The sequence below is a fragment of the Ochotona curzoniae genome, unplaced genomic scaffold (assembly GCF_017591425.1).
Source record: "Ochotona curzoniae isolate NIBS_2020 unplaced genomic scaffold, NIBS_Ocur_1.0 scaffold_1037, whole genome shotgun sequence".
Taxonomy (NCBI): domain Eukaryota; kingdom Metazoa; phylum Chordata; class Mammalia; order Lagomorpha; family Ochotonidae; genus Ochotona; species Ochotona curzoniae.
The window spans coordinates 20,502,430-20,517,813 of NW_024467083.1; the positions used below are offsets into that span (position 1 = coordinate 20,502,430).

A 15,384-nucleotide genomic window follows, 5' to 3' on the forward strand; every position below is an offset into this window, starting at 1 on the left:
CAGTGCCCATCTGGGATCCTGGCGTGTGCAAGGCAAGGACTTTAGCCACTAGGCTACTGCACCAGGCCCAATTTTATTTGTTTTGTTTTGTTTAAGATTTATTTGTTTTTATTGGAAAGTCAGATTTATAGCAAGAAGGAGAGACAGAGATTTGCTATGGACTGGTTCACTCCCCATGTAGCCACAACAGCTGGAACTGAGTCTATTCGAAACCAGAAGCTTCTTGTAGGTCTCTCCCATGGGTGCAGGGTCCCAAGGCTTTGGGCTAGCCTTCACTCCTTTCCTAGGCCACAAGCAGAAAGCTAGAAGGGAAGTGCAGCAGCTGGGATACAGCACTCATATGGGATCCTGGAACATGCAAAGCAAGGACTTCAGCCACTAGGTTACTTAATTTTATTACTGAACTTCCCAAAAGACTCAAATTCAAAATCAGCTAAAATCTCTTATTAATTATCTGAAATACAATTACAGTATTAAAACTCAGCCTTTACACTTTTGAGTTTAGATATTTGGTGTTTAAATTGACCAAGGATATAAATTATAGTGGTGTCACAGCTAGTCGCTCACAGTATGGCAGCCAACCTCCAGGTCTACTCCCCCCCCCCCCCCGCCCATACACCCTTAGATAGCCCTCCTCCCACATTCACCCCGTTTACTCTTTGTAACCAGGAAAGTGTCTCAGAAGCAGTGAGTGGTACGTTGAATTGCTAGAAGGCACCGGGGGTGGGGTGTAATGGGATATCTACATCCCATATCTGAGTGCCAGTTTGGGTCCCAGCTGCTCAGTGTCCAGTCCAGCTCCCTGCTAGTTCATGCAGGAAGGTCTTGGATGAGGCTCAAGTACATGGGAAGCCCAGGTGGAGTTTTTGGCTTTGGCCTAGCCTGGCCCAGTTGTTGATGACTTTGGGGAAGTGAGCAAATGGATGGAAGATGTCTGTCTTTCTGCCTTTCAAGTAAGCAGGTTAATTAAACAAATAGTTTAAAACAAAAAAACTGGGACTTTCATCTTAAGGGTCTTTCTTTCTCCCCCTTTCCCTCCCCTCCACCCCCTACCCTCTTGCCTTCCTCCTCTCCTCCTCCAGTCTTCCTTATTTGCTGCGTGGGAAGCTGGCATTTGCAGGGAGCCAAGACCTTTGCCAGTAGCTACGTGAGCAAGTCCAGGAATGGACCCCCACGCCCCCGGCATGGCTTCCCCATAGCTTCCCTGATGTCGCCGCACCAGCAGTGTGATTACAGCCTAATGAGACCCAGAGCCAGAGACGCCCGCCCAGGCCCCTCCTAGATATCTGACCCCCCAAACTGTGGCATTAAACAGTGGGTGTTATTTGAGCTGCTAGATTAGTATGGGAATACATAACCAATATACATTTCTATTAAAGCTGTTTTCATTCTTCAGATGTTAACCTCTGGTTTTGGTTATTGTTGCTATTTGCACTGTTAAACCTGTTAATCCACAGCTTGCCTGAGTCATTAGTTGTTGAAAAATATGGCATTCCATCTCCCATTTGCCACAGTACTTGTTGAAGTGCAGACTTAGAGTTAACTCTTCCTATATTTGACCTGATATTAGGATGTCAATGCTTAGAAGAACGGCTGTGTGACAGGAGCCTTTTTTAGATTAGTGCACAGATCCTTTTCATTTCAGGCGAAGCCCTGCATTGACCTTGTAATCACCTGCGAGTGCCCAGGGAATTACTTTGAAGTACTTCCAGGGAAGACCGACAGCCTACTACTAGGCGAAAGGCACACCACAGAAGCTTCCTATCTGTCCCTCATAATGCTGCGACACTTATTAATAACACAAGCTAATCACAGTGTGGGCTTTTAAAAGTCGTATTTCACTTAGTTAGCAGTACACTCAACCTGAGAAGCAGCCCAGACCCAACTCCCACTCCCCCAGCCTGCTGTCCTCAGGGTGTTCAAATGTATGTTTTCCAATTTTTTTGCCTTATTAAAATAATTTCTGTAACAGTAATAATTTCCTTTGCCATCATTAGCCACTCAGAAATGGTCATCAAGGATAATAAATGAAAGTATTTCAGTTACTAAATGAAGGTTTTTATTTCTTCTTGCTTCCTTTTCTTAAGTAATTCTCTAAACCTAGATTTGTCTTAGAACATTAGTGGCTACATGTGGCCTGGAAAAGCAGTCAAGGATGGCCCAGAGCCTTGGGACCCTGCGCCCACAGGGGAGACCCGGAAGAGGCTTTTGGGATCTTAGCTTTGGATCAGCTCAGCTGCGGCTGTTGCGGTCTCTTGGGCAGTGAATCAACGGATAGAAGATTTTCCTCTCTGTCTCTTCTCCTCTTGTATATCTGACTATCCAATAAAAATAAAATGAATCTTTAAAAAAGAAAAAAGAAGAACATTAGTGGCTACAACCAAATATTTTCAGGGAGTCCTGTGTATTCCTCATGTTTGCATGCACAGTGATTTCATTGCTCGGGTCCCAGCTTCGTGCCACCAGGCCAGAGGCTGTGGGTGACTCATGTTTCCAGCCGAGGACGACTCACGTGGTCTCCAGTCGATGAATTCAGCTCTGTAGGAATCAGAGCAAATTTAGCACCGTTATCCTTTCTGTTCTTTATGAAGAGCAACGGCTTACTTATGGAGAAAAGAGCCGCAAGAAGACCCAGAAGCAAGACCTTGGACTTGAAGATTCTCAAAATTCACTTTGCTCAGTCCCTCAGGATCACGCCAGTGGGAGAGGGATTTGGCCCTTTGTGGCCGCTATGTCAACCTGCTCCTTCCCAGAGCCAGGTGGGGACGCTGCAGCCCCAGGCCACAGCTGAGCAGGACAATCCCCTCCCGCCCCGGCCAACCCTGGAGCATGCGTGCCCCCCTTGATGCCCCTGGAAATGCAGCCAGAAAAGAAGACCCCCCCCCCCCACTACACACAACACACTCATCTCTCTTTCTCTCTCTCTGCCATATACTGTAGAGAGAGGAACACACACTTTAATTCACACACACCCGTAGTAAGGTTAGAGAGATGGCTGTCAGAGAAACAGGTCTCTTCATATTTCCAATGTACACGTATCATCCGGATCCCAGAGTGGTTGTTGTCAAGCCAGAGGCAAAAGCCAGAGCCACTGCTCCTGCTTTCAACATCTGCCCCCAACACCAACACACATTTGCAGCGGAAGTCCAGGCAGTTCCTGGAGCCTAACCTTGGACGTCAGTGGAAGAAGGCAGCAGATATTCAACATTGAAGCATACCTCTGCGTAAACTCCATGTCTGCTTTATGTTAGTGAATGTTTTTAAGTTGAAGCATAGCCGTGAGATTGTATCTTTTTCATATGGACTCCTCTATCTGTTTGGCAGTGGAAAAAAAAAGCACAACTTCCACCGAAATCCATCAGTTATTTACATAAACAGATTCAACTTGAAAACTTAAAATTGCGTCTTTCCTTTTTCAAAAAGTTTTCCCCAGCCCTTTGGTAACACTTTGTTTTTGCTTATACAAAATGTCTGGAAGCTTTTTTATGTCTGTAGTAGCCATTAGTGTCACTCTGTTTGTCTGCATGTAGTATATGATGTTCGTGCGAAGTTGTACTTCAGGCTCCTAGCAGAGTTTTAAAACGTGTGAAGCCCACCCTCTGATCTTGTCACCTCTGAGCAGGCTCACACGCCTTGTCCGCATCCAGTTCTCATCTTCTCCCCCTCAAGGCCTACCAAGTCCTGTTGCCAACAGAAAGGAGGGCGAGAGGCAGCAACTAGAGAGACGTAGGAGAGGGTGGGATCTGGCAAGAGACGGGAGGGTTTTGTCTGTACAGCTCTGGTCGTAGTGCTTCCAGCCTCACAGGCCAACCAGAGTGAAGTTTGCTGGGTACAAATTATAACTGGTTCTGCATTATAATGTGAACAGCCTTGACATGCCTTTGGGCACCTTAACAGGTCTCTAAGTATGTGGACTCAAGAAAGTATTATGTTTAATATATTTTAGAAATGCAAATGTCATAATACAGAAAGAAAAGACGCATGTGCTGGCAGTAGAAGCAGACCTAAGCAGAGGCAGTGAGCATAGTGGCCGAGGATACTGACTTGGGAGCCAGGCTGCTTGGGTTTAAATCCCTGTTCTGACAGCTTGGTATGTGAGTAATCTGGACCATTATTTAACTTCTCTGCAATACTTTTCTCATCTACAAATGACTTTAAATTTGAAATCATCATTAGCTCTCTAGAGATTCGTTTCATGCCACCTTGCTAATGTTGCCTGTGTATATACAGGGTTTGATCTGATTTGTAGTCAGCAGGTTACATTTTTACACAGACCACTCCTTGAATGTTTACCTGCTTGCTACTAAGAAATTCCCTCCTCCGTCATTTTAAAAAAAACACATTTGCTGTTTTCCCTCTCACAGGCCCAACACAGAGACACTTTCATTGAAGAACGTTATGGAAAATATAACATCAGCGATCCTTTAATGGCTCTGCAGAGAGATTTTGAAACACTGAAGGAGAAGAATGATGGGGAGAAGCAGCCGGTCTGCACAAACCCACTGTCCATCCTCAAGATGGTGATAAAGCAGTGCAAGAACATGCAGGAGCGCATGCTGTCCCAGCTGGCTGCTGCCGAGAGCAGGCACCGAAAGGTAGGGCCCCCGGGGGGCAGGGCAAGGCTGACACCCTCCGGCAGCTGCCAGCTTCCTCCTCCTGGGTATGGAAAAGACTCTTGGCTTATGTAGGAGCTAGAAGATACAAAACACAAGTCATTGCAAGTGTTAAATGGAGGGAGCGTGCCAGACACATTCTTTAAGATGACTTTTCTTCTTGATATATCAGTCCAGTGCACCTAATATATTTTCTCAGCCCCTTGATCTTCCAAACTGGGGTTTGGCCAAACTTGAAGCTGAACAGAGTGTTCTCTGTTTGCTTACGTTAGTGATAAATAGAGATTCACAGGTATTTGGGGAATGCTGTATCCCAGAGAAAGAAAGAATTTACCTCAATATAAACTCACAAGCCAAATAGATTATTTTCATTTATTCCTGATTTGGGGTTTCATTGCATTTTACTACTCATGAAGTCATAACAGTCGCTAGGGTTGTTTACCTGAAAACTGTTCTACTCCATTGGGAAGTGGTGTGTGTGTGTTTCCATGTCTGAGGAAAGTAAACTTGTGTTCCCCCCTGCCTCGACTTAATGGAATTCCAGTGCTTGTGATGATATTCCCAAGCTTGTCATTTAGAGCTTAGATTTGACCTGTAAAAGAGGCTTGGCTGGAATCTGCCCTTTTCAAAACCGTTAGTTTAAATGTATCAGTGCATTTTGTTAAGAAACAGATTGGGAAACTTGAGTTAGCAGCTGCAAAATGCTGTGGGCTGTAGTTTACTTTTGTGGTTACCTACGTTGGAGCCACCTGCTTAAGTCACAACAGTTTGTCCATGACTCTTCCTGTCAGAGGCCAAAGGAAAGGCTGTTAACCATGCATGGCCTTCAGACATTCCACAGTCATGAACTGTCAGAGGACTGTGCATCTTTCAGTGGCTTTAATCAGATTCTCAAATTTTCCCAAGGACCCAAAGAAAGTTTATGCTGCAATTGAAAAGAGATCAACACGTTAGAGTTGTTGTCTAAATTTTGTGACCTTTTCTGCAATCCTCTAAGAAAATCCACACAATATCCTTACTCTGTTGGCAGGCTTTATTTCCACTTTATGTAAGAGAGAACTGAGTTATGCGGAGGGGGATGGCTAGTGGTCAGGGCTGTGGAACATGCAGTATTCAGAAGATTTGTAGCACTAGGCGACTTGAGAGAGGAAATTAAAAATAATTCACAATTCCTTGACACAATATTTCAATGTGAAACATTCCTAGTGTTAAATTCTTGAGAGCAAGGACTGGTCTGCTCTTTTCATAAGTGTTCTATCAAAGTAGGTTACCAACTTCACTAGATATCAGATAGCACCTACAGGCATAATTAGGTTGTCCATGGTTCCATTTTTCTCCAAGGGAATCCCCAGTTTAAAACTTTTGCTTTCATTCAGGTACTAACCCTTTTGACTCAGAATTTTTCTGAGTTTAATTTTTTTTTCATTTTTTTTATTTGAATGGCAGAGAGAGAGAGAAAAACAGAGAGCTCTTCCATCAGCTGATTTACTCCCCAAGTGCCTACAGTAGTCATAGCTGGTCATAGCTGGTCATAGCTGGTCTAGGCCAAAGCCAGGAGTCTAGAACTCCATCTGGGTTTCCTGCATGAATGGCAGGGACCCTGGTACTCACACACGCATCGAATGCTTCCCAGGGTATGGACTGGCAGGAGGCTGGACTGGTGCAGAAAGCCAAGGCCCAACCCAGGCACTCTGATAGGGGATATCCGCGTTGGAGGATGTGTACCAGATGCCCACCCCACAACAGTTTTGATTTGAACAGTTACTCTCTGCTTGTAATAATAATAATGAAAAAAACAAAAACAAAAAACACAGAGTTCCCTAGTTTGTTCCTTCCCGCTCTCCATCTTTTCCAAAATGCTTTCCTTTCCACCCCTTGCCACCTTTTCCAAAGAAACCAAATCTCCCTTTTTCATCCCATTCTCTTTCGAGTCCCTGGGCTGTAGGTTCCTGGGTGCTAACACTAGACAAGTATGTGCAAGAATCACAGGCAGAGGACAGACGGTTTTTTCTTTCTTTCTTTTTAAGATGTATTTCTTTTTATTGGAAAGGCAGATATACAGAGAGGAGGAGAGACAGAGAGGAAGATCTTCCATCCGATGGCTCACTCCCAAAGTGGCCACAATGACTGGAGCTGAGCTGATCCGAAGCCAGGAGCCTTTTCCGGGTCTCCCATGCAGGTGCAGGGTCCCAAAGCTTGGGGTTGTCCTGGACTGCTTTTCCAGGCCCCAAGCAGAAGTGGAACTGGCGTGATTAGAACTGGCACCCATATGGGATCCCGGGCGTGCAAGGTGAAGACTTCAACTGCTACGCTATCACGCCGGGACCCAGACGACTTCTAAAACAGACCTTGAATAGTTCCCCAGTTTTCCACCCTGGGGGGGTGGGAAACTAGGTGAGGCTTCTCCCACAATATCCCCCTTTACCTCAGATACATGAAGGAAACGATGTGGAAATAATAGTCTTACCCACTTTCCTGTAGCCCTTGAACCTTTTTATCCTAATTAACTATGTAAAGATTGTCAAAAATATAATAATAAAAAAAAAAAGTTCCCCAGCTTTCCTTCTGACTTTTTACCTTTCCACCACAGCACCTATCAATTCCAAGTTCCATCTCCCTGAGGCTCAGCATGTTACAGTGGCTCAAGCTACAGGAGTCACCATTCCTCCAGTCTTGTGCCTTCTTCAAGTGTTATCAGCATTTCCCACTTGCTAACATCTCGTTCTTTTTATATGTCTTCCCATTACGTTTCTGTAATCTAAAGCAAGAAGAGTGTTGTAGCACAGCAGGCTAAGTACTACTTGGGCTGCCCACAGTCCATATCCCTTATCACTGTGCCTGATTCAAGGCCAGGCTGCTCCGCTTCTGATCCAGCTTCCTGGTAACACCCCTCGGGGGCAGCAGATGATGGCCCGAGTGCTGGGAATCCTCGCTCCGGACCTGGGCCCCAGCCTTGGCCACTGGGGACACTGAGGGAGTGAAGTAGCACATAGAAGATTTCTCTGTCTCTATCTGCCTCTGTCTCTATTACTCTGCCTTTCAAAGAAATATATACATTTTTAAAATCTTAAAAAAAGAGATAGCCCACCACCTTCATCCAAAAGTCAGCTTATTAAATTGAGAAATTAAACCTTTTTTTTTAACCAGAAGTACACCAAAAAATTTTATGTTTAAATTATTATAAAGCAGGAAGACTGTATTAGAGTGGGCCATCAGGGCTCTGCCCTGGAGGTCTGAGCCGAGCCAGCCTGCAGAACAGGCAGAGGCTGCCATTCAGGATATCTTGCAGCCATCAGTAGGGTTATGGGGAAAGCAGCCGTTTAAATTTGTATGCTCTTTAAAACTGGAATTAGACCTTTGGTCCCAGGTTAAGTAGAATAGGGGTAGACAGGTTAAGTCAAAGACCTCATGAAAAGTCTCCACTTAAAATCCTAGTAATCAAGCCATTTTATGTATAAGACAAAGACTCATTTCACCTTTTATCTAGCATACATTAAGAACGCATATTACTACTTAAAACTATTAATTACTCCTCACTGGGGTATTGAAGATTTCTCTGCACTCCCCTCCTAAAACTGTTCACCTAAACTGTTGACATATGCCTTGTTAGAGTTATAGAGTTAGACTACCTGTAAAACAGCCAGGTTCAGCAAAATCATGCTTCAATGCTATAAACTGCTAAATACTAAAATTAAAATAGACATGAGACAGCTGAATAGTAATCTATAGCCATTTTAGGTGTATAGAACCCAGTTGTATATAAACTAATAAGTGAAATGTCAATGTAAAATTCACAGGATGTGGTTCAGAACTTGCATTCTTTTTTTTTTTTTCCTCTTTTAACATATTGGTTACTCAATACCATGTCAACTAATTCCATAACATTATAAATCATTACTGATGTAATGTCGGGGCTTTTAATTGATCGGGATGATACTCTTTCGGCTATACCTTCAGACCAGAGATGGTCTCCCCAAGAAACCATTAAACTTATCTGGACAATAAGATGCTGGACTTTATGCTTGGTAGATGCTTGCAATGAAAGAATCTCAACTGAATTTGAACTGTGGTAATGCAACAAGGTGGAGGAATCCACCGTGGGGGTGGTTTAGGGAGGGGGGCGAATCCCAGTGCCTATAAAACTATGTCACATAATGCAATGTAATCAATAAAAAACAAACAAAGACATCAGCTAAAACCAATAATAGAATGACAAATTAATCATTTCATCCACATACAATAAATATTTATTGATTCAAAAAAAAAAGAATGCATATTACTAATTGAGCGAGACACAGTTAGGATGTCACGTATTTTAAATGCTTAATTTTGGAGTCCTTCTTCGGTGCCTCCAGTGATTTAAGCGTTCTGTGGCCCCATCTTACTCCGTCTCTGACCGTTAGTCACACCACACTGCCTACAGTTTCCTAGGCTTTCTGTCTCAACCTCTACAGCTTACTGATTGCTTACTCTTTTCTCTCTGTTTACATATTATTGTATACTTGCTGAAAGTAAGTATCTTCCTGTTTTCTAGCACATAGTTTGCATATCTCACTCTGCCAGGAAGTGTGATCTTTCATGGTCCTTGGCTGGCTTTCATTGATTTAGTTCATCTCTGGACCTGTATTAGGCACTTAGTTAGGCATTTGTATTGGTTGTATTGTACATGTGACCCTTTCCTGTTTGGAAATAAATTCAAGGTGATCCTAGACCTTGAAGAGGAACGGCAAAGGCACGCACAGGACACAGCTGAAGGAGACGATGTCACCTACATGTTGGAAAAGGAGAGAGAGAGGCTGACTCAACAGGTAAGTAGGGTGGAGTAATCCTGACCACATCCGCCCGGAGTAGCCTTCCTCCAGGATTCTGCAGGATGTAATGGTCCTGCCCAGAGGAAGGCCTCTGTGGTCAAGTCTGAAAACTCTTGGTTAGGCCAATGAACAGGTTCCTAACTGTGGGTGTCAGCATCTGCAGGATACAACAGCTCTCAGGAGTCTTTGTCACATGTCGAGTGCTGAGCAAATCCAGGCTCTCCTATTAACTTCTGGGACAGAGATCCTCCTGTGGTACCTTGCTCCCCAGGACCCACCAAGGAGCACTTAGAGCTGCAGCCCCCAGTCATGGGCACATGCACACACATGCCAGAAGCAATGGTGCATTACCCTGACTGCCTGCAGCACACAGTGAGGTCTTCTGTTTCTGCTATCAGTTCTGACCGCGGCTCACTAAGCTAGTTTCTTCACACACTAATGAGTCCCAGAGATTGAAAAATGGGTGGGTGACAAAAGAGTTTCCTTTAACTCCTTCCCTCTCATCCTTCTCTGTCCCTAAACACGGAAAACAACTGAAACAACCTACATTTGTATAAAAATTAAGATTCAGCCTAACAAATTTTCTTATTTTTAAGGCTAGAGAAAATTACTGCTGAAACTGTAAAACTTGTGGCTTTTGCCACATGCATCACAAAATTTGGTTTGTGTAGCTTTTCTGATGTCTCGATTGGTTCTGGTGCTGGGTACTCCCAACACAATGTTGTATCATACCTCCCACTGAGAACCCCAAGACAACAGAAGAACCCAAAGTGCCTGCTGAGTTACTGGAGAACATCCAGAGAGTGTTCCCCGGAAGCACCTGCTCTGAGCACCAGGACTTCCATGGCACTCTTGTGTATCAGATAACTCTTAGCCCCGTCACTACACCTGATCCCAAATTCACAGTCTCTCTGTTTCCTTGCTCTAATTAGAGTGGTTGTGTTTTTCTCTAGCTGGAATTTGAAAAGTCCCAAGTAAAAAAATTTGAAAAAGAGCAGAAGAAGCTGTCCAGTCAGCTGGAAGAGGAACGCTCGCGCCACAAGCAGCTGTCATCCATGCTGGTGCTCGAGTGCAAGAAAGCCAGCAGCAAGGCCGCCGAGGAGGGCCAGAAGGCCGGAGAGCTGAGCCTGAAGCTGGAGAAGGAGAAGAGCCGGGTGAGCAAGCTGGAGGAAGAGCTGGCGGCCGAGCGGAAGCGGGGCCTTCAGACCGAGGCACAGGTGGAAAAGCAGTTGTCCGAGTTTGACATCGAGAGGGAACAGCTTAGAGCAAAACTGAACCGAGAGGAAAACCGGACCAAAACTCTGAAAGAAGAGATGGAAAGTTTGAAGAAGGTAGTGAAGGACCTGGAGGCCTCCCACCAGCTCCAAGGCCCACAAGGGCAGCTGAAGAAACCAGCAACCATGTCCCAGGGCACAGCAACGGAGCCGCCCATGCTAGTGTCTGTATTTTGCCAAACAGAGAGTTTTCCAGTGGAAAAAATCCACGGGAGCAACTTAGCCAAGGTGACAAGCCCTGGGCTGCCTGTTCCTTCCAGTCCTGCTTACTCTTACGCCAAAGCCAATGGCCACTGTGACCTGGAGACACAGACAGCCAGGGAGCTGAGCACAGGCAGTGGTGCTGAAAACCAAGTGTCCCCACGCGAGAAGTCCTCAGCATCAGCCCAGGAGAGACCAGTGGAGAACGGCGGGTGTCCAGTGGGACCCGAGACCACGGTGCCAGCAGCCACACACCTCCCTTCCAGTGGGAGCTCCCTGTCCCCCAGCAGCACCGCCTCCTCCTCTCTCACATCCTCTCCCTGCTCCTCACCAGTGCTCAGCAAACGCCTGCTGGGCTCGTCAGCCAGCAGCCCCGGCTACCAGACCTCCTACCAAGTAGGGATCAACCAGCGCTTCCACGCAGCTCGACACAAATTTCAGTCCCAAGCCGATCAGGACCAACAAGCCAGTGGGCTCCAGAGCCCTCCATCCAGGGATCTGTCCCCCACCCTCCTGGACAACTTGGCCGCCAAGCAGCTGGCCCGAAACACAGTCACTCAGGTGCTCTCCCGATTCACCAGCCAACAAGGGCCCATCAAGCCTGTCTCTCCCAACAGCTCTCCCTTCGGCACAGACTACCGTAATCTGGCCAGCACTGCCAGTCCCCGAGGCGACAGCAGCCACTCACCTACTCCAGGGAAAGTGTCCAGTCCTCTGAGCCCCCTGTCTCCGGGAATCAAGTCCCCCACCATCCCCAGGGCTGAGAGAGGGAACCCTCCACCCATCCCACCCAAAAAGCCTGGCCTCACCCCTACTGCATCTGCTACTCTTCCACCGACCAAAACTCACCCGCAGGCCTCCTCTCTGGCCACCACAGAAGACCTCGCCAGCAGCTGCGCTGCCAACACCGTGGTGGCCAACGGCAAGGACGTTGATATACTTTTGCCCACCAGCAGCTAGTCCCCAAGGGCAGGTCTCCACATTAGACATTCCGTCCTACTTCATCTGAAAGCTCCAAGTCAGACCATTGAGTCAGAGTATGTATGTTATTTATTTTGATAGTGGCTGAAACCATCTGTATAATACGTTTAGTGGGTTGTACCTTTTTGTATTTTTCTTTTTTAAGTAGAAACCTAGGCGTTTCGATTTTTATGGCTCCCATCTTTGTACTGAAGCTAGAAGGGCACTGAGACGTCTCAAGCTCAGCAGTCGCTGTCAGGTTGTTACGGAGAAAGCTAATCGACTAGCAGGTGGTGATGTGCTGTCTGTTTGGGGACCAGCATCTCTCAACCCTCATTCTTGAATTATGCAGAAGCGGTTTGTGCAGATTTTTATTCCAAATGAACATGTTCTAAAAGTGCCTGAAATATGCCTGCCATATGAATGTGATTTCTGCGGCAAAAACACAAAACGGATCACTGAATTGCAGAGAATGAGATCCTCTGTGAATTCTGAATGTTAAGCACCAACACTGCTTTTAATCCTCTTGTCCTGTGTTTAATACAAGCTTCGTGTTCTGCAGCCAGGCTGTCTCCGCAGAACGGGAACCCCGGAGTTGGGGGTGGCCTCACGGGAACGCTGACCTGGCGGAGCCCTGGAGCAGCCCTCCTGAGCTCCAGGCCGCTGGGGTTGAAACATTCAGTCGTTCCCAGTGTCCTTCGTACATTCTAGAATAGAATGAAACCACCATTCAAGCATCTACTGTTGTGTAAGGAACTTCTGAGTCCAATGATATTACTTGAATAGGAAATAGTTACTTTGTATAAAAGTTTTACAGCAGAGTAGAATCTTCATGCTGTAATCAAAAAGCAATAACTTAAGATTCAGTCTTTGTAATATTATAAGTCAGAATTCTAGACACGTTAACCAAATTGTTATGTTTATTCTCCTAAGCTGCCAGCACTTGTCTGTATCTGTGGAACCAAATTAACTTTTGCTAAATGGAAATATTCATGTATCTGTATAGACAAATACCCCTTTACGTGCCAGACATACACACACTTGAACACATTAATATTAGTGTGATTTTATGTTTGAAGTTTGCAATATAGCATAAAGGACAAGTAGAATGGCACATTAAGATTACCTACCAAAGCAATGACACGTGGCTGGGATGGTGGGGAAATTCCAAACGTAGACCGGCCTGCATACAAAGGCAGAAGCAAGGCTTCACACCAAAACCAGCTACACCAGGAGGCGAAGCGGGTCACTCCCTCAGTGCCACAGAACAGCTGGAGCGGACTACAGCACCCAGGCCCTTTGGGAGCCCCCACTTCAGCTCCAGCTGCTTCCTGTGCTGCAGGACTTCTAGACCCAGGGGTGCCAGCTCTTCGAAGTCTTGTGAAATCCAACTTTTCACAAGAAGCATTCTCATTTTTCAATGTTAAGAACTGATTGAAGAAATGTTTAAACACAGCTAGTTAAGTAAACATTCCTGCAGCTGGATCGAGCCGCGAAGCTGCCAAGTTGTAGCCCCCTTCATTGCCAGAATTTCTCTCCTCTCATTGCCATCATATCACATTTGTGTGGACAGAAGCTGGGGGGCCTCTGAAGTGTGTGAACTGGGGTGCTGACACGGGTGCAGACTGAAGCGATCACCTGCTCTTCCCAACCAGCCTCTCGGTGGTAGGGCAGCCGGGACCTGGTGTGCTGCAGGCCAAGGCTTGGGTGTCTTCCCGTACATTCTGCCAGCCAACAGCCATCCCAGCAGCACCCACCCTGCTGTAATTCAACTCTGTTGCATGTTATTCCAGTGCAAGTGGACAGAGGGAGAGACAGGTGATGGAAATCAGTGACTAACTGATGGTAGAGTAGTATACCATTACCGACCCCACGGCCTAGGATTTGATTAAAGCAAATATATTTAAAATACCCAGGATACCTACCAAAATGATGTAGCGAGGTGTCTGAAACCACCCAAAGCAATCATGCATTGAACCTGATCCCCATGCACAACCAAAATAAGCGATGTTGATGAAGCAGTTAGCCTGAACAGGTGGGGGCTTCGTTGCCCCTCTTAGTACCTCTCTTGCTTTATGTGGTAATCTTAAACGTTGCATGTGCTCTTCCTTTGTTTTGGGGTTAGATTATATATATAAATATATAAAATGAGAGAGAAAGAAAACTAAGAACATTTATTTCTTAGGAAGTACACTGAATAATGTATTTCTTTTACAGTGTAACTTGGGAGTGGGGATATGCAAGAGAGATGTGTATTTTTGCTAAGTTGCCTATCTTCTGAGATAAACAAGCACAATCCTGCAATGGATCCAATAATCCAGTTAGTTATAGGTTAGTATTTAAGTTTGCTGTAGATTGTGTATGTGTGCGTGTGTGTGCTAGGAAAAACCCAGGATTTGCAGCTTTGATATTAACCCATGATGAGAAAGCTGTGTATGATAATGATGTACAACATGTAACACAGGCATTAACTGTTAGTCATTAATATTTGTAAAGCCAAATGTACCATGCAGAAATCTTCAATTTTTTTATAGCAAACTACATTAAAACAAGTTAAATCATCCCTGTCTGGGGGAGAAGAGTCTTGTTTGTACAAAACCGAGAATATTGTGCAATTTGGGCATATTTTCCCGAGGAAGGAATGGGTGGGTGGTTTAGTGGGAGCACTTGATGGTGGTGTTGAAGCACCAAGTGAAGTCTATGGACCCATCGGAGTAAAGCCCTCCCCTCCCCACCCTGCTTAACTGGAGCATCGGTTTTCCTGAGAGCTGGAAAAACCCTTCCCAGGATTCCAATCTAATTTTAAAGCCATTTGGGGGTTCTGGACATTTTGAGAAGCTGAAAGAAGCCAGAGGATTCCATCCTCAGAGAAAAGAATGTCTATGTGCTTCCCAGGCTGCAGGGACCCCGGCGCTGCCCGGGGCTGCTGGACTCCAGCTTAGTGTCCCGTCATTCCCTGCCCTCTCATTGCACATTAACTCATGTCCCCAACTTCTGGTGAGTGCTGCAGGGCTGTCTGCAGACACCAGCTGTAAGCAGACAACAGCACTTGGAGAAATCCTTCGATGCACAAAAGATGGTCAAACAGTGTGGTGGCTTACACATCTTCGATTTCAAGCATTTAAAACAGTTAATGATCATTTCAACAAACACTGGCCGTTTGCGTTTTCCCATAACAGCCTCAACTGTCAGCAGCACTGGCTTGTCAGTGTGTTTGTGTGGGATTTATAAAGATGACTCTGTTGCTCAGTACTTGCAACAGAATTCCAACTGTCTCGAACTGCTGGCTTCACAGAGGGATGCATTTTCCTAATGAGTCAGAGGGCGTCATGACTTGTTCCACAGCAGTCATTCCTAACTTAACTGCTACTGCGCCAGTTGAGAGAACTTGAGAGCCTGTCCCTCCTTTGCATGTCAGTGGCCAGCTCATTGCTAGAAGCAAAATGAGGACAGACATGGGGGTAGCCATGTTCAAACTACTGAATATAACCTGGGAAACCTGCCAGAAATAAAGATTCCTGGGGA

The 15,384-nt window shown here is 45.7% G+C and overlaps 1 protein-coding gene across 1 annotated transcript in view; it reads left to right on the forward strand.

Moving 5' to 3' along the window:
- The window catches only part of CTTNBP2NL (CTTNBP2 N-terminal like), a 38,467-nt gene extending 26,608 nt beyond the window's left edge, over nt 1-11,859 (forward strand). The window contains exons 3-5 of the mRNA XM_040998851.1: nt 4,365-4,595; nt 9,314-9,421; nt 10,378-11,859. Of these exons, the coding sequence (XP_040854785.1) occupies nt 4,365-4,595; nt 9,314-9,421; nt 10,378-11,859 (1,821 nt within the window). The remainder of the gene's footprint in view (nt 1-4,364; nt 4,596-9,313; nt 9,422-10,377) is intronic.
- Nucleotides 11,860-15,384: the final 3,525 nt, after the last annotated feature.